The sequence below is a fragment of the Staurois parvus genome, unplaced genomic scaffold, assembly GCF_062004578.1.
Source record: "Staurois parvus isolate SC_StPar_1 unplaced genomic scaffold, SC_StPar_1.0 ptg000282l, whole genome shotgun sequence".
Taxonomy (NCBI): domain Eukaryota; kingdom Metazoa; phylum Chordata; class Amphibia; order Anura; family Ranidae; genus Staurois; species Staurois parvus.
The window spans coordinates 5,039,165-5,059,969 of record NW_028318078.1 but is presented as its reverse complement, the minus strand read 5'-3'; the positions used below and the strand labels follow the sequence as shown (position 1 = coordinate 5,059,969).

General features: G+C 39.4%; 1 protein-coding gene across 4 annotated transcripts in view; it reads left to right on the top strand.

Annotated features, from left to right (window-relative positions):
- WNT5A (Wnt family member 5A) overlaps positions 1–14,840 on the top strand; it is a 52,595-nt gene extending 37,755 nt beyond the window's left edge. For all 4 annotated transcript variants that reach the window (XM_089681872.1, XM_089681875.1, XM_089681874.1 and 1 more), the window contains exon 5: positions 12,496–14,840. In XM_089681872.1, the coding sequence (XP_089537998.1) occupies positions 12,496–12,954 (459 nt within the window). In that variant the 3' untranslated portion in view covers positions 12,955–14,840. The remainder of the gene's footprint in view (positions 1–12,495) is intronic.
- Positions 14,841–20,805: the final 5,965 nt, after the last annotated feature.

Here is a 20,805-nt window from a genome sequence, read left to right as displayed (position 1 = left end):
TGTTTGGATGTAAAAATTCTGATGGAGGCTGTGGCTCTTTTAAAAAGGTAAGATCTGAGGAACAGGTGGTGAAGCTGGTAAATAATGTGAGTTTTTGCAGAGTTTTTGTTTTAAGTGTTACTATAGGGATTGTTGCCTTAAGGGTAAGCTCGCTTAAAAGTGATTGTTACTAGTGGAGCCTGGTGGGTTCTGACTTATTATATATTTGGATAGACCAACAGCAAGACCTCCTGATTTTGGTTCCTCTCTACCTGGAAATTTTGGGTTCTCCTGCCTATTGCTTTGTGATCCTACTGTTGCATTCTTCATAATATGAAATGAATAATTCCAACCAGCAGAGAGGGAACCCCTCATAAGGGCGACATTAGGTGTACTAACCTGGGAACTTGAAGAGATACCACCAGAAAGATATAAGAAACTGTCTGGTTTAGCTCTCTGACATCCAAAAGATGGATGGATGAACCTTTTTAAGACAAATACATATTATTTAAATAAAATTGTATTTTTGCAGTTTACAGCTTTGTGCTAATCAAAACCATCTGTTCACAAGACGAATAGACAAAATTTATGAGGGTCAGCTGGTACTGACTGATCCTATTATTCCCAAAAGGGTCATAAGATTGTTGCAGGGCCACATTTGAAGAATACTGTGTGATGAGGCTGCAGCGCTAGCAACTATTCTGTGACTTATGCTGTATATTGGTTTTGGAGTAATAAAAGTAGAACTGTTGGCAGGTAAAATCATATATTATCTACTGCATGTGGCACTCGTCTGGAACGGCAATGCAGCTGAAGGAGTAAGTCAGAAACTGGGTTTCTTTCTGATTCCCTTGATCCCCTGGGGCAGAATTCCAGTTGGCTAGCCTGCATCCAGGTGACCCTGGTGGCCATCTTGGGTCATGCAGAGTCTTTAGAAGTCCCTGCCCTGGGTTTTGGCGTGCAACTGCAATTTGGCTAGTATAAGGATGGCATACCCAGCTGTCAGGGACAGCACTAGCGGCAGGGAAGGGTTCTACAGAAGGAAGGAAAGCTTATAGCCTACATCTACATCAGAACAAGCTCCCTTTTTAGGTTGGATCAGCCTTTCCCAGGCGCGTTCTGCTCCCCTTGACTAGCTCTGTCTTCAGCTCAGGCCTATTCACCACTGACTGTCTGTTTTGACTGTTGAGTTCCATGGGCAGTTGTACTCCCCACTGCTTTGTTGTACTGGTTTTTTTTTTTTTTTGCAAGTTCTGCAATACATCATTTGCTCTTACCCAGGACTCTGTGTTCACTGCCTCCACACCATGCTGCACAAACCTAACAAACCTTCTCGCTTCCTTGCTGCCCTCAAACTAGTGTGCACCAAATGAGTATGGAATGCCATCTTGTGTTGCAAATTAATTATGCAGATGCTGGGGCACAGGAATGATATTTCTGTCTAATGCTGGTCTCTCCTTAAAATTCTGGTTCCCTGGCTGTCGCGGTTACCTTCTGCCTCAAATGCTTTGTCGACCCGAGACAAATGAGCAGTTATGGACTACATACTATTCTCTGACTTTGCTGACCTGCATACCCTTTCTAGGTCAGCAGTTGAAACCATGGGACATGCATGACACCCAGGGGACTAGCGTTTTCAGAGTCTCCACAATGGTAACCACTGTATTACTCCCATAGCAATTTTTTTTATAGCTGGTGACACTTAAAAAAAAAAACAAAAAAAACATAAAAAGTTGCATTTGTGGAGACTGAACTCTGAAATGTCACATGATCAAGAGCAGTGGGCGCACACAAGCACCTGAGGCCATACAATGAGAATTTTTCCATGCCTGGGAGACACAACATGGTATTGAATGGCTGTACATGTACTATAAATAGGTTTATATTGTACTGAAGTAAACGTGTGCATGGGCAAAAATCCCTGGGTGCACGCAAGCAACTTTTGCTCGTGCATCTGTGAATGTTTATGCAAATACGGCTTGTACCTGTGTACAGCTAGCATACAGCCATTTATACCATGGACAATGCTACACTGCTGCTGTGTTTAATGGACATGGAAATACATTTTAAAGCATCAATCATGCGAGTCTATAGACCAAGCTTTTCCCTAGGGCCCCCACATCTATAACTATGCCACTTGACAATAGTGTGTGTGATTTTATTTATATATATATATATATATATATATATATAAATAACTTTTTCTTTTCTTTTTTTTTATATATATCTTGCCTGGCTGACCGTCTCCCTGTGGTTGTTCACTGGCTGCCCCATTGACTTAAGGATGTTACTGGCTGGGTTGGTAGACTTAGGTTTAGTCTTCTACAAAATCCCCAATCCTTAAAGCAGAACTAAATTGTATCTGAGCACCACAAATGGAAACTCGCAAACCCATGCTGGTCTCCAAGCTTTATTTTGTTAAGAAATCACAATTAAATCCCCTCTAGCAATTCTAGCAATGGCTATCTTGAGTAAGGACAGATGATTCATGTAGCATTTAATTCCTGGAATCCACCTGCCCTTAGCTCTGGCATGCAGACAAGAGTGTGTGCTTAGCTGAGGAAGCCCCTACTGAAGACGGATGTAGGACAATTTGGCCTAGACCAGAAACCAGGAAGCAATGGAAAAAATGTGTTTAAAAAAAAAAAAAGTTAAAACAAGTAAATATAACATACCTTCCTATCTATATACTAATGCTAGCTAATTCAAAATAGCTAATGTTGATTGAGAGTTTTAGTTTCGCTGTAATTTACCCAGGCTATATAAAACAAGTTGAACATCAGACTTTTGGAACCAGATGATGCACTGTGCTATTATTTATCATGATTATATTTCAACTATAACAACCGGTTTGCTCGACTCAGTCAGTTGCCAATTTAACTGCTGTGATTATTAAAACCGTTTCACAACAAAATAATTAAAACAACAAATGTATTGTGGAAGGACACAAAATAAATAACAGCTGCAGGCATGCAACTTGTCAATGGCAGCTGGCAAAGCAGATCACTTCCTCTGCCCCTTCATTACTGGCCAGCCTGGCGTCTAGCAGTCACTCCTAATGGTGCTGTACAGTTGCCGTGTGTGAAATGTAAACATTTTAAGTTATTTTTTAAAAACCTCATTGAATCATTTAGTTCAGGTCGTATGATTGTCTGCAGTATGTATTTATACTGTGCTGCCACATGCTGGGTGAAAGCTGATATCTGGGAGGATCTGTCCTGATGAGTGAGATGGGGAAGTGCTTAAAGTGTATCTAAACCCCTGAGGGCCCGTTGACCATGGCAGTCTAATGCACTAAAGCAGCCCATAGATTATGCAATTTTCCTTTCTTCCACCATGGGTAGAAGGAAAGAAAATTGCTCGATTCCTTTATCAACACAGTTGGTCCTTGCTGAACCGGCTGAGATTTGATCAATCTATGGCCAGCTTAAAACTGATGCACGTGATTTGCACCGCACTACTAGCGCATTGCCTGAAAAATGTGTATGTTCATTTTTTTTTGTTTTGTTCTGGTGCATTCCAAATAAATGACACATGGAAGAATGCACGTGAACCCAACTCACAAGAAACGCAAAGCGTGAATGTGCCCTAAAACAAAAATGTAATACCTTGCAGATTACCAGTCCTTAAAGTGGAGCTCCACCCAGAAGGGAAGTTCCGCTTTAAGGCTTCGTCCCCTGCACCCCGTTAAGGATTGGCACCTTTGGGGAGCAGTTATCTGATTTGACAGATACTTGCTCCTGCTTCCACTGAGATTAACTATGCGATTGGAAGTGAAAGTTCTCCTCCCCCTCTCAGTCTTCGTGAAAGTTCCCAGAGGACTGCGGGACCATCTACAATGCACAGCACATGTGCAGCAGGGCACCCGGCTTTGAAACCACAAGCTGTCACAGCCAGGTGCCCACACTTAAGATGTCTGCGTCGGGGACACCGCTCCGCCAGTGAACCTGGCTGTGGTGAGGACATCGCTGGATCCTAGTACAGGTAAGTGGCTGTTTTTTTTTAAAAGTCAACAGTTTTTGTAGCTGCTGACTTTTATTTTTTTCACCAGAGACTGGAGCTCTGTGTTTAAGTGATATTAAAGGCAATTAAAAAAACAAAACAAAAACAAACGTGTCATACTTACCCCAATCATCCTTTTTAGGTGTGCTGGTTGCATTTATTTTCTTATGTCAGCCTTCTTTGCTTTTCATTTTTTACATGGTAATGTTTGCAAATAACACTTCCTGCTCTAGGGTGGCTACTCTCACTCCTACATTGTATCTATGGAGGGAGCAATGGTTGTCACCCAGGCTAAACTACAGATATGTGTGCCCTGTTTGTTTATCTTCCTTAAATAGGAGGTGGGGGGAATCAGCAATTCACAGAAGTAAGATTGTTTTCCTGTACTTGCACACAATAGTTTTAGCCTGAAAAACTACTGCAACAGATGACTGTAAATGGAGTGCATTTTTGCTCTTTCATTTAGTTATCCTGGTAACTTCTTCCCACTAGTGTAATGCACATATGTTTAAGAATAGTAGCTGGGTCTTAACACCAGTCGTACATATATGTGTCAGCAGGCTCCACTGATCTGTGAGTACAGTGAGTACATTCTTATCACCATGACCAAGCTTCCATGGACCATTGACATTGGGTCAACACCTATGTTGGATGGTGTCAGAGCTTACAGGGTTGATGATATCATCTTCAACAGGTGGTAGTATTATGGCCTACAGATTGACCACTCAGTCCCAAACACTTCATCTGAGAAAAGGGGTGACATGCTGTCGCCATTCTCGAAAGTGATGGGTATTTGCATCACCTGCAACCAAACCGTGGGGGAATGAGGGCAGTTTTTCTCAACACTATTTCAGGATTGAAGATCAGAGATGCATATGAAAACATTTATTTATAATGACATCTGTCTCTATCTGTATGGTGGGGCAACCATCTTTTGTGATAGTGGTGGTAGTTCCATCTTTTTTTTTCCCTTGTGTTTGGTATATTTGTATGTTTGCTGTGTCCTCTCTTAAGGTTTGGGGGATCACAATCCAGAATGCTTATTGTGTGGTACAATTATACCAGTTATTGTGAACTGCAACGTATGTCCTCATTCATGTGGTTTATAATACCTTAATGCAATAGCTACTATATAATTAACCATCAATGCAATCCCGTCATTTGATACTTGCATTGAGGACCCATTCAAATTGGTGCCTTACTAGAATGTACAAAAACACACCTACTAGCGTGGTGCATTGCAGTATCATTTATTGTCAGTCTGGTAATTTTAGCAATTTCAGAATGAGCCCCTCCCTTCCAAAAGTTGCATTTCAAAAGCCTTAAACCATGTGGTGCTGAAACAAAGTTCCTCCTCACCTCTTCTGTAACACATAAGTCAGGTGTGGTGCAATGGGGTGTGTTCCTAATATGATCTATTGTACTGTGTATTAAAAACAATGCCAATTTGGAAGGAGATCAGAGTCTAGACATAACTATTATGACATTTATAAAAGCCCAGAAAACAGCTGATCATCGTCATCTTCAAACACCTAAGCCTCACTTGTTGACAAACCATGGCTTAAGACATCATAAAACTCCTTAATTATAAAGTTCTAAAAGACTCGCTATGTGTAATGCAACAACCAGTTCCTCCCAAATACATTTTGTGTTCAAGCACTTTCTGTACTCAAAGAGGCCAATTTAAAGGATATCTTAAACCAAAAAACAAAATGTTATGTTTCAGCTTACTGGACCCTAGATGTGGTGGCATCATTAGTTTTCGCTTTTTCTAGTTCTTCGTCTTCTTCTTCTTCTTCTTCTTCTCCTTCTTCTTCTTCTTCTTCTTCCCAGCTGTTATCACACTCCCTGCTATAGAGTGAAAACGTATATATGGAGATCAGCAATGTTACTGTAGGACAGGAAGTGTTTTATGACTATGAAACATTTCTTAAAACATAATCCCTCAATTTTACATGAAAAAGAAAGTTTAACCCTAACTTAAAGTGAATTGGTAATTTTTTTTAAATATTTCCTTTGTTCATTCTGGTTAAAATTTTTTTTTAAAATAGCCAAGAAATAATAATAAATTTCATTTGTGCGTTCTTTTTTTTTATTTTTATCATTAAAAAAAAAAAGCACAAACGCTGTAGTCCAGAATTTTTTTTTAAATGATTTAGATATGAATATATTTCATTTTTATTTTCAACTAGCAGGTGGCACTTTAGGCACCTTTCTAAATGTTTTTCAGGCTATCTTCACCTGCTTTGTTGAAGTCTAAAAAAATTAAAGCTGAAACTTGGACAACCGAAGAGTAGTAACTTGTTCTTTTCGTCTGCTTGGCTTTTTCAGATGGAACCCTATAAATGTTTCATGTTAAATAGACTGATATAAAATATCGCTCCAAAAGCTCAGAAATGTTTTACAGTAAAAATACAATTATACTTTCCTCTTAACCACCTACACCAATGTAATCTCTGATTTATACTTTTCTGGGAATGGTTATACCCCAGTATCTCACAGTGCCAAGATTTTGTTGCCACACTCCAGTGATTCAGTGTTTTTGGTGTACCTGAATCCTGAAGAGAATCGTTCTGTCTTGGTTTATGTTCATGCTTTCCTGTTTAGCCATTACTAAATTGTCAGACTTTAGTTCTAATATTGTAGTAAAAATACCAAGAATGGCAGGTTTCCAGCCACTGAGACAAACAGAAAGATTAACTTGGATGGAGTAGAGGCTGGTCTAGCCCTTAGAGCTCTGACTTTAAAGATGCAAGTCACTATTGGAATATAGGGTGTCCTGGGTTTAGAGGGCTTTTTAATGGCCAAATAAAAAATGTTTGCTGGTTTTAGAAATGGTTTACTTTAAATAGCTATAAATATCCAAAGGATCCACCTATAGCTAAAAGAATACATTAGAGTTAAAAGTGGATCATGCTGACCATGTTGATGTCTGGCTTCTTATGTCTTGGATACACCAGCAATAAGATCTCCATAATTCCTGATTCTGCTGTCTACTAAAATGTTGTACAGCAGCTCTGGCTGCGTTCTGCTTAATATAAAATGAATAAAAACATTCAACACAGTGACTGCTGGAGCCTCTCATAATGATCACAGGCAGTGTGTGGCATAGAAAATGAAGGATACTCGCCAATCTCCCCAACTGGCTCCCCAAGAGACCTAAGAAACTCAAAGGTGGCTTAAAGACTAACTTTAGTGCCTCTTCTCTGTTTTTTTTTTTCTTTTGGTAACTTCACTTACCTGTCATGTAACATTGTCCTGGATTCATATATCCAACTGCCCAGTGGAAGTAGCGTTGTGATTTAGTATTCTGATTGTTCATCAATATTTATCTTCTCTTTTTAAGTGTTTTATATAATGAATAAGAGGGAAGAAATAGCCTACATGCATGCAGCAGTTGTTTTAGAAATGAATGTACTAAAATGGCTAGCCCTTTTTACATTTAGTGGATTCCTCTTTTGAAGCAAAGCTTGAAAACCATATGAGAGTGGGAGAAGCTCTTGGAAAGCCCCACAGCAGACCATCAGCACCATATTCCTATGCATTCCTCCTTATTTCATCCAGCTGCAATGACAGGTGATCTGTAAATCTATGGAAGTGCAGCATACTGAGGATCACAGAGCTGTTGCGTATTGACAACTTGGTATTCTCATTCTGCTATGTCAGTCATGGACTATGGCTCCAGGACTCCAAACGCACTGAACATATTAGGACTCAGGACAAGGCATAGTGTACCCAGTTTTCTGAGTGCTTCAACTTAGAGTCCCTGTCACCAGACCATTCATTTAAACAACACTCTTCCTATAATATTGCAGCATTTAAAGTTTCTATGCCCTTTTACTTACCTATAAAAGCTTTCCTTGTATAGATCTCCAAAGGCCCTGAGATTACTGCTGGGTGCTGCCATTTCGAAGGTGATGTTGGTGGCTCCAGCAAACTCAGCTGTCACTTAAGCGACACTCTCTATCAGTGTTTTGAGAACATTCGCTATTGTACAGCGCTGAGCAAATCCTTTGGCGCTATATAAATACTGTATAATAATAATAATTTATAATATGGAGGTCTCTTTTCGAATAACTCTTCGGTCTCTGGGAGCACCTTGTATTAATTACTACTTAATTAGGAACATTAGTATGATTGTGACTGGGAAATATGCGCCTTACACTTGTGGTCATTAGAAAGAATCCCCCTTATAGATCGCTAAAAAGATCAATGTTGTCAATGCTTGCTCATCTGAGAAATTGCTCAAGGATCCCATAGCAACCTCTGGAGGAACATTGGTTCAGAATGGCTGCTCTATAGTACCCTCCTTTGCTCCTCCCCCAGCAGCTACAGTACATAAATGATATTCTAGGGAGGTGGTTGGTGGCAGTGGCTCTTTAACTTCTTCATCATTATTATTATTATTATAATAATACAAGATTTATATAGCGCCAACAGTTTGCTCAGTGCTTTACAAAATGAAGGTAGACATTACAGTTACAATACAATTTGGTACAAAAGGAAACAGAGGGCCCTGCTCGTTATATTGACCAATGATAATTTAATAGATCTTGAAAAAGTCATCAAAGGCTATTAGATACATGTCAAACAAAAAGTTTACAGGTAATAGTTTGTACAGGGTTTACAGTGCAGTCAGTGGCACAACTAAATACAGTTGTGACCAAAATTATTCAACCCCCAATGCTGTAAAGGGGTTTAGGGACTATAGTGTACATTTGGAATTGTATTCAGAATCAAATCCTACAAGGACGTTGTAACTACCCAAATGCAACTAAAATGACATCAATTGTTTATGTAATACAGTAGTAAATGGTTCTTATGTGGTTTCTTCATTGCCACAATTATTCAACCCCTTAAAGACTACCACTCTGAAGAACAGAGGTTCATACAGGTGCTTTCCATCAGGTATTGAAAACACCTGTGGATGTCACCGAGCAGCAATCAAGCATAATAAGCACCAATTAGGCAGCTTTAAAATGACTGTGATACTCAGCTCCTTCTAGACATTTACTGGTGTGGTTACAAACATGGTGAAGGCAAGAGAATGGTCCAGGAAGACAAGAGAAGAGGTGATTTCTCTTCACAGGAAGGGCAATGGCTATAAGAAGATTGCAAAGATGTTAAACATACCAAGAGACACCTTAGGAAGCATCATTCGCAAATTCAAGGCAAAGGGCACTGTTGAAACGCTACCTGGTCGTGGCAGAAAGAAGATGCTGACTTCGACTGCTGTGCGCTACCTGAAGCGTAGAGTGGAGAGAAGTCCCCGTGTGACTGCTGAGGAACTGAGAAAAGATTTGTCAGATGTGGGTACAGAAGTTTCAGCCCAGACAATAAGACGCACACTGCGTAATGAAGGCCTCCGTGCCAGAACTCCCAGGCGTACCCCCTTGCTGTCTCCAAAGAATAAGAAGAGTCGACTGCAGTATGCCAAAAGCCATGTGGACAAACCACAAAAGTTGTGGGATAGTGTTCTGTGGACTGATGAAACAAAATTAGAACTGTTTGGGCCCATGGATCAACGCTATGTTTGGAGGAGGAAGAACAAGGCCTATGATGAAAAGAACACCTTGCCTACTGTGAAGCATGGTGGAGGGTCAATCATGCTTTGGGGCTGTTTTGCTTCTGCAGGTACAGGGAAGCTTCAGCGTGTGCAAGGTACCATGAATTCTCTTCAGTACCAGGAGATATTGGATGGAAACGTGATGCAGTCCGTCACACACCTGAGGCTTGGGAGACGTTGGACCTTTCAACAGGACAATGATCCCAAGCATACCTCCAAGTCCACTAGAGCATGGTTGCAGAGGAAAGGCTGGAACATTTTGGAGTGGCCATCGCAGTCACCAGACTTAAATCCGATTGAGAACCTCTGGTGGGACTTAAAGAAAGCAGTTGCAGTGCGCAAGCCTAAGAATGTGACTGAACTGGAGGCCTTTGCCCATGAAGAATGGGCGAAGATACCCGTAGATCGCTGCAAGACACTTGTGTCAAGCTATGCTTCACGTTTAAAAGCTGTTATAACTGTAAAAGGATGCTGTACTAAGTACTAAGATTGAATGTCACTTGGGGGTTGAATAAAACTGATAATGCTGTGAGCACAGAAAAGACATTTGTGGTTATTTCATTATAACTGTTATGTTATATTTGTCTGACCTACAAGTGCCTCTTTAATGTAAATGTAAGCAAGATGACTGAATGATCAAAAGCAATGTCAAACTGGCCAAAACACTCAATTTCAGTGGGGGTTGAATAATTTTGGTCACAACTGTAATTACAAGCTGCAGTGTCCATTTTAGTCCAGGGCACCTGCTGTTGTCACTTATAGCTCTTTTTGTCCATCACACTAGTAAAGTAGCTATAGTGGATAAAATTGCAGTCCTGCGGGGAACATCCGTTTGCAATGCTGGCAAAACATTCCCCACAGCGGACATGGAAGCATCTAATAACAGTCAGTGTTTTATGCATCCCCGTCACTGAACAAATCAAATGAACAAGTGCAGTGGTTGTAAGGCGCCCTTGGTCCTTGTCAGCTGTGTGGGATCATTCTCCTGCTTAATCTCTTGCCATGCTCTGCAGAAGATTAACCACTGTTGTTACCGTACCTCTACTGTTGGTACTAAAGTTTGGTGTGGGAACTGGGCCTAGGCCCACCTGTCGCAAGAACCATGTTGCAGTTGCTACTGCTGTAACTTTGGGCAATACATCACTGTGCTCCTATTTTGATTTTTTTTTTTTAAAGGGAATCTATCACAAAGATTTTTTTTTTTTCTTTTTTTTTCTGTTTGCTGAACTCTGTTGAAAGCAATATGCTGTTGCAAATTGTTGCATACAAGTTAATTGGTCATAATATCCCACACAGTGACCTCATTATCATTCATTTCCATAGCCTTATGCTGTTGATCACTATTATTATAGTTTGCCTTTCGAGTTTCTTTAATCCCTTTTTTTTTTTTTTTTTTTTTCCTTTTTACTAGCTGTAAATATTGGACTTGGAGAAGTCTATTTGTCAGACTTTTTTTTTTTTTTTTTTTTATAGAAAGAAACAGGGGGCTGGCATTTTTGTTATTTAAATGTAGTTTTCCTGAATTGTACTGGAGGACAAAGACAACCTATTGATGGGGAATAAGTGGGAACGGGCTTCTAGTAAAAATAGCTAATTTAAAAAGTTGCCAGTAAATTAGTGCAGTATACCTACTGAACCGAATACAATGAAAATAACCAAGACTGAGTAATCCTACAGCTTCACGTTTATGTAGCCAAAGGCTTGTGGACACCTCTCCAAATTATTAAGGAACTCTGAGTGAAAAGTACTGTATTTCTACAGTATACAAAGACATGTTAGACAATTGTGTTCTTCTAACCATGTGAAGAAGGCCCTTTTCTGTTCCAGCATGACTGTACCCATGTGCACATAGCCAGGTCCATAAAGACATGGTATGATGAGTTTTATCATCTGCACAGAGCCCTGATATAAATTCTACTGAACAATGTCAGGATGAATTGGAACACCAGTTGTGAGGTTCTCTTTTCAAACATTGCTACCTGACCTCCTAATACTCTTTGATGAAGAGGTGCAACTTTCGATAGGCATACTCTAATGACTTGTAGAAAGCATAGAAAACTGAAGGTTATTATAGCAAGGGAGTAGAAGGAGCAGCTCCAGACGAATGCCCTTGGTTTTGGAATAGGTTGTCCAACAAATTTACATGGTGTGAGGGTCTGGTGTCCACAACGTTTGGTCATATATCCTTGAAGAGTTTATGACCATAATAACCCCTTTATTGACTAGAGGCAATTACATCTTATCAGATATTTAAAGTAGTTCTAAAGACAAAAGGTTTTTTTTTTGTTTTTTTTTACCTTAATGCACTCTGCGTTTTAAGGTGAAAAAACCCTTTTGTGTGCAGCTCCCCTGCAACAACATCCCCGCCCCTCACCTATGCTTACTTGAGCCCAGGGGCGGACTGACAACTCATGGGGTCCCCTGGCAATAGAGGATCATGGGGCCCCTGTGTCCTTGCCCAAACTGAAAAAAGCCTATGAAAAAGGTACCAGGGGCATCTCATGGGGCCCCCTACTGACCCCGGGCCCTCAGGCAGAGCCCGAGTTTCCAAATGGTCAGTCCACCACTGCTTGAGCCCGATCTCAATCAAGCAATGTGCACGTAAGCAGCAGCTCTTTTGGCTCTCTCCCTTTTAATTGGCTTAGAGACAGTAACAGGAGCCATTGGCTTCTGCTGCTGTCAATCACAGCCAGTGAGGAGGAAGCAGGGGCAGGGCTGAGTCGCAGTCAGTGTACTTGCTATGAGGGCAGTCACTGGGGGGAGCCAGAAGCACTGGCAGGGGACCAAGAAGAGAATTGGGTCTGCTCTGTGCAAAACCATTGTACAGAGCAGGTAAGCATACAATATTTTAATTAAAAAAAATAGTATTTACACTTACTTTAAAGTCCAATTTGATGAATTATGTAGTTTGGAATGAACATTCTCTAACTGGTATTTCTCTTTTATAGGCTGTAAGTACATTGGCGGATGTTGCCTGCAAATGCCATGGGGTATCTGGTTCTTGCAGCCTGAAGACGTGTTGGCTGCAACTTGCTGACTTCCGGAAGGTGGGAGACCTTTTAAAGGAGAAATATGACAGTGCTGCAGCAATGAAACTCAACAGCAGAGGAAAACTTGTGCAGGTGAACAACAAATTTAATTCCCCCACCACGAACGACCTGGTGTACATTGACCCAAGTCCGGATTATTGTGTTCGCAATGAAAGCACTGGTTCTTTAGGTACCCAGGGAAGGCTATGCAATAAAACATCGGAGGGCATGGATGGCTGTGAACTTATGTGCTGCGGTAGAGGCTACGATCAGTTCAAAACTGTTCAGACTGAGAGGTGCCACTGCAAGTTTCACTGGTGCTGTTACGTCAAATGCAAGAAATGTACCGAGATCGTTGACCAGTTTGTATGCAAGTAAGGCACAAAACTGTGGACTATGAACAATATTGAATATCCGCATTAATTTATAGAGGTCACTTAGGAGTTGCAAGCATACAGCAACTGGATCCATTCTCTTTAATTCACTCAGCCGCTCTTGGGGTAAAGTTTATAAAAAGAACAAAATAACAGACGATGAACTGAAAATATTTATTTACAGAAATAAAGACTTTTTATAAGTATATAATTAGATAAAGACCGAAATGCACGGGATTTAGAAAATGTATAGTAGGTAAAGACATGTTTATATGGAAGAGAGAGTTAAAAAAAAAAAACAAAAAAAGAAAAGCAAGGACAGATGGCCAAAGACTTTTTTTTTAAGATTGTATTTAAGCGGTTTATGGAGTTTTCACTCCTAAAATGCTCAGAATTCTGTCCATCAGATACAGAAGGTTTTTTTTCTCTGGCAACATTTTATTTTCTTATTACAAAATACTATTTGATGTGTGATACCTCTTGAAAATGTTGGGATTGCACTTTGTATTTTTACATAAAGTTCGATTTGACATATTCATATTCAGACAGTCAAAAACGTACATAATTCAGATCAAAAATTATTACTTTTTTAATGATCACAGTCATTTTACTGTTTAAAAATAAGGGGGAAATATCAATCACCTCTATTTGCTAGTTTATGTTAGGATGTATTTTTTTCAGTTAAAGATTTCATCTGCTTGTCCCAGATAAGTGGCTGCACATTACTCAGAGAAATGTAGTCATATTTCATGCTGAACGTAGATTAAAATATTTAAAGATCCACTTCTTTATGAGCTAAAGCCATTTAAATAATACAAATTCCTAATATGCAGTTTTTTAACAAGTCATATGCTACATAATATTAATAGTATACACTAAACTTTACATACCATATGGTAACATTTATGGGAAGTTGTGGTCTGCTGTTTTCTATTTCAAAGCTTTTGTGACTATATGTATATATCCCTAAATATTGCCAGTAATTACATGTATTTATTTACCTAGGCATCTTTTCCTTTTTATTTCATAGTGACATTTTTTTATTTAAAAAAAAAAAAAAAATCATTTTGACATTTTTAATGACACATTATACAGCCTCTTTATTCCTTGGTGTCAGTTTTCAAAGGGCTTGTTCTGAACACATTAAAGCACATACTGATAAACGGTTCATGGGCTGTAGGGTATAGTGGAGTGTAGTGAGAGGGACAAAGGGTGAGTTTCACAAAGTATAATGCACTTAAAGCCATTTTTTCCCCCACGGTATCATTACCTCCTTTTGGAAGGGCATTAAACATAAACAATATTTTTTAAAACAACTGTTTAAAAAAACCCTTAAAGTTTTTGATAATTTGTTCACATTTTAATTATCCAAAGTCCACAAATTGAATTTGTTTCTTTATCGCTGTGACTTTTCCTGTGTTCATTCAAATTTCCATCAAACCATGTAAACATTTTCCCCCTCACTTCTTTACAATAACTGAAACAAAGAAAAAAAAATAATTTATTGCAAATGTAGGAAGCTACCATAATGCAAAATTTTAGCACTGCAGAAGTGAAATGTTTTGGATTTATTATGAAAAAAGTACTTTTATATATTTTTGACAGCAAGATTATTTTTTCTTGAATAATTTGTTTTACAGACAGAGCAAAATTTACCAATCCATATTCATTTGAATTATTTAATGTAAGATATTTTACTTGTCATCAAGAAATGTAAATCTATGTTTTTCTTTTCTTCTGTATGTTGTACATGTAATGTACATATTTTGCAGCCCTATATAATTTGTATATTTTTCTGGCTTAAAAAAAAAGAGTTCCAACAAAAGGTACATGGCTTTTGCCACATTGAAAAAACAAAATACAAAATAAAAAAAAACTGATTATTATAAAGTGGTTTGATTTAACATTTATACAGAAAAGTGTTACATGGACTATTTTTTAAATTAATAGGAAAGCTTAAATATATTTATAGAAACATTTTTCCTTCCATGTGGCACTACTCAAATTTTCTCCTAAGTCTGACAATCGCCCTCTACGAAGTTTTGGAAACAAGGTCAAGGAACTCATATTATTTCAGATGTACGCAATTAAAATGTTTGTGTGTAAAGTTTGCATACATTTTGCTGCATTTGGAAAGGAATGTACTCTATTAAACCAGCGCAGCAGCCATTATCGTATTTAAACACCCAGATATTTTACAAATCCCAATTTGATTGTGATATTTATTTCAAATTGATTTTTTTTTCTTAGTGTTATTTATATTATGCTTTATTTTTTTTAATTTTTGGAAATCTAAATTAAAACATAACTAAACCTAGGAACAAAAACTGAAAAAAAAATATAGCTTACCATTTCTTAGATGCGGTGGCTGCATTAGTTTTCAAACTAAGCACATTTTATTAAGTACAGAAAACACTTTCCTGCCAAGATCAGCAGGTAGTGTTCTTGTCACTTCCTATGAGCAAACTGCAAGCCGAAAACAATGCTACCTTTCTTTAGAAAACTACTAATCCCATCAACCCCTCCTCCTTGTAATGGAGATGAACAGATCAGGAGCTAATACAGCCATCTCTTTTAAGGATGAATAAGCTGCAATATATAAAATCTTTGTTTTTGGGTTTAGATATGCTTTAAAAATAACAAATAGAGCTATTGAAAATGGTTAGAAAAAGAGTTCAATAGTGCTAAAAACTATTTTTTTTTTTTTTTTTTATACACCACTTATTTTTGAATAGTATTGGTATATGACAATTATTACTCACTTTTCTTTGTTTAGTAGTCCTGCACAACAGTTATGGATTCTCTTATTTTACCTTGTCTGACAAACAGAAGTGTTTAATGGTGTCTAATAATAGGTAATTGCAATAGGGAAGACAGCCAGAGACCAGGTGTTCTAGATTGTCTAGGTTTGGGTCACATGAGGATGTGTTTTTACATTTTTAATTCTTGGCAAGAGAAGTGGTACTTTTTTCACAATTTAATGTTCTCTGCCCCACTCATTCAAGAATCAAGTGTGAATTTCAATGATGATTCATTTTAAAGATAAAATGTGTTCTACTGTAGCTCATCCATCTTTAGATGTGGTGGATATATTTGGGTTTTTTTTTTTTTTCTTTTGTTTTAGGCCATATAGATTATAGGCAAATACAGAAAATACCGGTTATTCACACTAAAAATGCAGTATCTAGTAATGTCCTGAGAACTGAAATGTCAAACCAGGGGCGGACTGACCATTTGGAAACTCTGGCACTGCCCAAGGGCCTGGGGTCAGTAGGGGGCCCCATGAGATGCCCCTGGTACCTTTTTCATAGGCTTTGAGTTTGGGCAAGGACACAGGGGCCCCATGATCCCCTATTGCCCGGGGGCCCCATGAGTTGTCAGACCGCCCCTGTGTCAAACAACATTGCTTTCCAAGCTGTCTTCTGTAAAATGCAAATACCCAGCCTCCAATGTAATGAAGATGGAGAGAGAAGGCTGTGATTGTAGTCTGATTTAGAAGAGATGTCTGGGGTGACCATGCTGCTCCTCCTCTGATACAGTGTAGTGGGTGTTGTCACACTATGACAGGAAGTGTGTTATTGGTGCTGCAGTATATATAATTTTGTTGTTTGCTTTTTATGCACTTTAATGTTTCATTCTAATGGATGAGCAGACCTTTGTGAAAGCTGCAAATGACAACTGGTTCTGTGCTTTTAACTTGGTTTGCTTGCTATATACATTATCAGCTGTTGATTTTGGCACTTTTCGTGTTTGCAAACATTATGGTATTGGCTGGAATTCTGTTTAAAATTAGCTTGAGTTTATAATAGGACTTCAAATTTAAATTTGACACATTAGAAGCAACATGTGCACAGTCCTATTCAACCTTTCCTACATAAGAAAATGACAACTACAGGGATGCCATTGGGATCGTGCCCAGAAAGAACCAGTAACTGCAAACAACTTGGCCTGGCATTTTAAGAAAGACTGTAATTATGGTCAGTGATGTCTTTGTTAAAGGAAGCATGTACGCTGATGGGTCTGTCTATTTTTGTTGTACTTTTTTTAATCTATAAATGTTCAGCGATGCGCACGTAGTTCACCATATGTTATGGCACCATACATCCACGGCTATTTAGGTGAGAAACGTAGTTGTATAGTAGGATTTATTGGACATGGTCTTCACGTAGTTGTATTCTTAAGATGAGCACACAAAACAAAAGACTACCTTTTTAGAAAATCTTACCTAAAACCAGTCACAAATACATTTTAGAGTTCACACATTTTAATGCATAATATATTTGACAATAAAATTACACTTCTAATCCAACTAGCTACAGCTTATTGTTACAAAATCATTGTTGATCTGAGTCCGAGGTATGACAAAGATGCAGCCTGTAGTATCTGTATCAAAGAGGAGAACAGAAGACACATGTTGCGTACTTGCATTCCCAGTTTAATGTGAGCTTGTTAGTCTAATCTCCTGAAGTTGCACTACAAATCATTAGAGCTCCCTCTAGCTGCAGCCTAGCAATAGCATTACTGGGAGGTTTGTTCATTTACTTGCTATATAATTGCTCTGTGTTATCCATCATCATCCAGGCATACCCTTAGATGTTGGAAGGATGGATCGGACTTAGATAGCCAAGTCATTCTGGTAGTTTTCCCCTCCTTGTATCTGACTGATGAACCAAATGAACATTTCCCCTTTGGACTTTAATACAGCTCAATAGTATATTTGTGTGTGTATATGTATACAGTTTTTAATTATATATATATATATATATATGTGTGTGTGTGTGTGTGTGTGTGTGTGTATATATTGTAAGCTCCAAGGAGCAGGGCCCTCCTTTCCCTCTTGTATTGTTGCTGTATTGTCTCCCGTTATATTGTAAAGCGCTGAGCAAACTGTTGGCGCTATATAAATCCTGTATAATGTGTGTGTGTATATATGTGTGTGTGTGTGTGTGTGTGTGTGTGTGTATATATGTATGTATGTATGTATATATATATATATATATATATATATATATATATATATATATATATATATATATTCTCAAAATTAAAAGGAACACTTTTTAATCAGAGCATAACATCAAGTCAATCAAACTCCTGGGATATTGATCTGGTCAGTGAAGTAGTAGAGGGGGTTGTTAATCAGTTTCAGCTGCTTTGGTGTTAATTTCATTAACAGATGTACTAGATGGGCAACAATGAGACAAACCCCAAAACATGAATTGTTTTACAGGTGGAGGCCACTGACCTTTTTTCCCTACTCTTTTCTGACTGTTTTTCACTAGTTTTCGATTTGGCTAGGATCAATGTCACTACTGGTAGTATGAGGAGAGTCGTTGATCTTTTGCACGTTTGCTGGATTGAGATGGGGCCCAGTTAATTATTAGGGGGGACTGGGTGGGATGCTGCACATAGGTTTTTTACCTTCATGCATATTGTAGAATGCATGAAGGTAAAAAACCTTGAGCCTTTACTACCACTTTTAAAGTTCCAAAGGTAAATGTTCATTTAGCAGATACTTTAATTGGTCTTTCTTCTACTTACAGTGTATCTGACTGTTCTTTTCTAGGAGCAATCAGGTTGTTTTCTCCCATTTCTCTGAGGATTGCAGTGATCTATCGGCCTCCTGGACCGGTGTCCCTCTTTCTTGATGATTTCTCCGCTTGGCTACCCTACTTTCTCTCCTCTGAACTACCCACTATCATTCTCAGAGATTTTAACATCCCTATTAATGTCAACAACCCGGCTACATCCCAACTCTTCAACATAACCTCATCTTTTGCATTAGCACAATGTATACAGTCCTCCACTCTGATGGGAATACACTAGACCTTGTTTTCTCCCATCTTTGCACTCCCTACAACCTCACAAACTCCCCATTTCCTCTCTCTGATCACAATCTCATCACCTTCACAGTGTCCTCGTCTTCAAACACCTATCCCTCCAAGCAGCAAACAATTACCCGCAGAAACCTTCACAACCTGAACCCTGCTCCTTTCCACTCTGCAACTGACCAACTCTATGACAGAATCTCTCCCCTGTCCTGCCCTGACCTGGCCATTTCTGTCTACAACAGTTCACTTTCATCCACCTTAGACTCACTTGCTCCTCTAACAACACGAAGCATCAGGCCCTGAACATTACAACCTTGGCAGACTGACGACACCAGAAATCCTGAACAACATAGTCGTGCACTGGAGTGATTGTGGCGTAAAACCAAATCTCAACAAGTATTCACCCTATATAAATCTGCTTTCTTAACATACAATTCCTACCTTCATGCTGCCAAACAAGCCTACTTTGTCACTCTTATTAACTGGTCATCCTGTCCTCATTGTCTCTTCTTTACTCTTAACTCTCTACTTTCTCCACCTCCACCCAGTACCTCACTCACTGCTCACGAGATTGCAAATAATTTCAAAAACAAGATTGACACAATTCGTAGGGACATTGCCACTGCACAGACATCCATCCCACTTAGCATACCTTTATACTAAACCTCCCTCAACACTTTCCTCTTTTGACCTTGCTACTACCGAAGAGGTCACTAAGGTTTTCTCAGAAGCCTGTCTCACTACCTGCCCCCTGGATCCTGTCCCCTCACAACTACTACGGTCACCCTCTTCTTCCGTCCTATGCTCCCTCACTCACATCTTCAATCTTTCCCTCTCTACTGGTGCCTTCCCCTCCCCTCTAAAGCATGCACACATCACTCCCATACATAAAGCCCTCCCTGGACTCCACCAACCTGAACAACTTAAGACCCATCTCCCTGCTGCCATTTACCTCTAAACTCCTAGAACGCTTAGTCTACAATCGTCTAAGCTCCTATCTCACTGACAACAACCTTCTTGACCCTTTACAGTCTGGCTTTCGCTCACTACACTCCACTGAAACGGCCCTACTAAAACTCACTAATGATCTACTAACTGCTAAAACCAATGGCACTACTCCATACTCTTACTACTTGACCTCTCTGCGGCTTTGGATACGGTTGACCATCCCCTCCTCCTCAAAAAAAACTCCACTTATGTGGCCTCAGAAACTCTGCTCTCCCCTGGTTCTCCTCCTACCTATCGCAGCACTCCTTCAGCGTTACCTATAATGCTGCCTCCTCCTCTTCACTCCCTCTTTCTGTAGGGGTCCCTCAAGGTTCTGTCCTTGGACCCCTTCTCTTCTCCATCTACACCTCCTCCCTTGGTCACTTGATAAACTCCCTTGGCTTTAAGTACGATCTCTATGCTGATGACACACAAATCTATCTTTCTACCCCTGACCTCACCCATTCAGTCTCCTCTCGCATTACTAACCTACTAAGTGACATATCGCCATGGATGTCACTCTACTTCCTCAACTCAATCTTTCCAAAACTGAGCTCTTAGTATTCCCTCCAGCCCGTGCCCCCTCCCCTGACTTCTCCATCAAGATCAATAACATAATCATCAGTCCCTTTCCTCATGCCAGGGTACTAGGTGTAATCCTAGACTCCCATCTGTCCTTTCAGTCCCAAATCCATTCACTGTCCAAATCTTGTAGACTTCACCTCCGCAACATCTTCAAGATACGCCCATTCCTAACCTCAGAAACCACTAAGCAACTTATTCACTCCCTTGTTATATCTCACCTTGACTATTGTACCTCCCTCCTCATTGGCCTACCTAATCGCAGGCTATCCCCTCTTCAGTCTATCATGAATGCTGCTGCCAGACGTATCCACCTTACTAACCGTTCTGTATCTGCCACCCCTCTCTGCCAATCCCTCCACTGGCTTCCCATTGCCCAACGGATAAAATTCAAAAGATTAACAATAACGCATAAAGGCGTTTATAACTCTGCCCCAAATTACATCACCGATCTT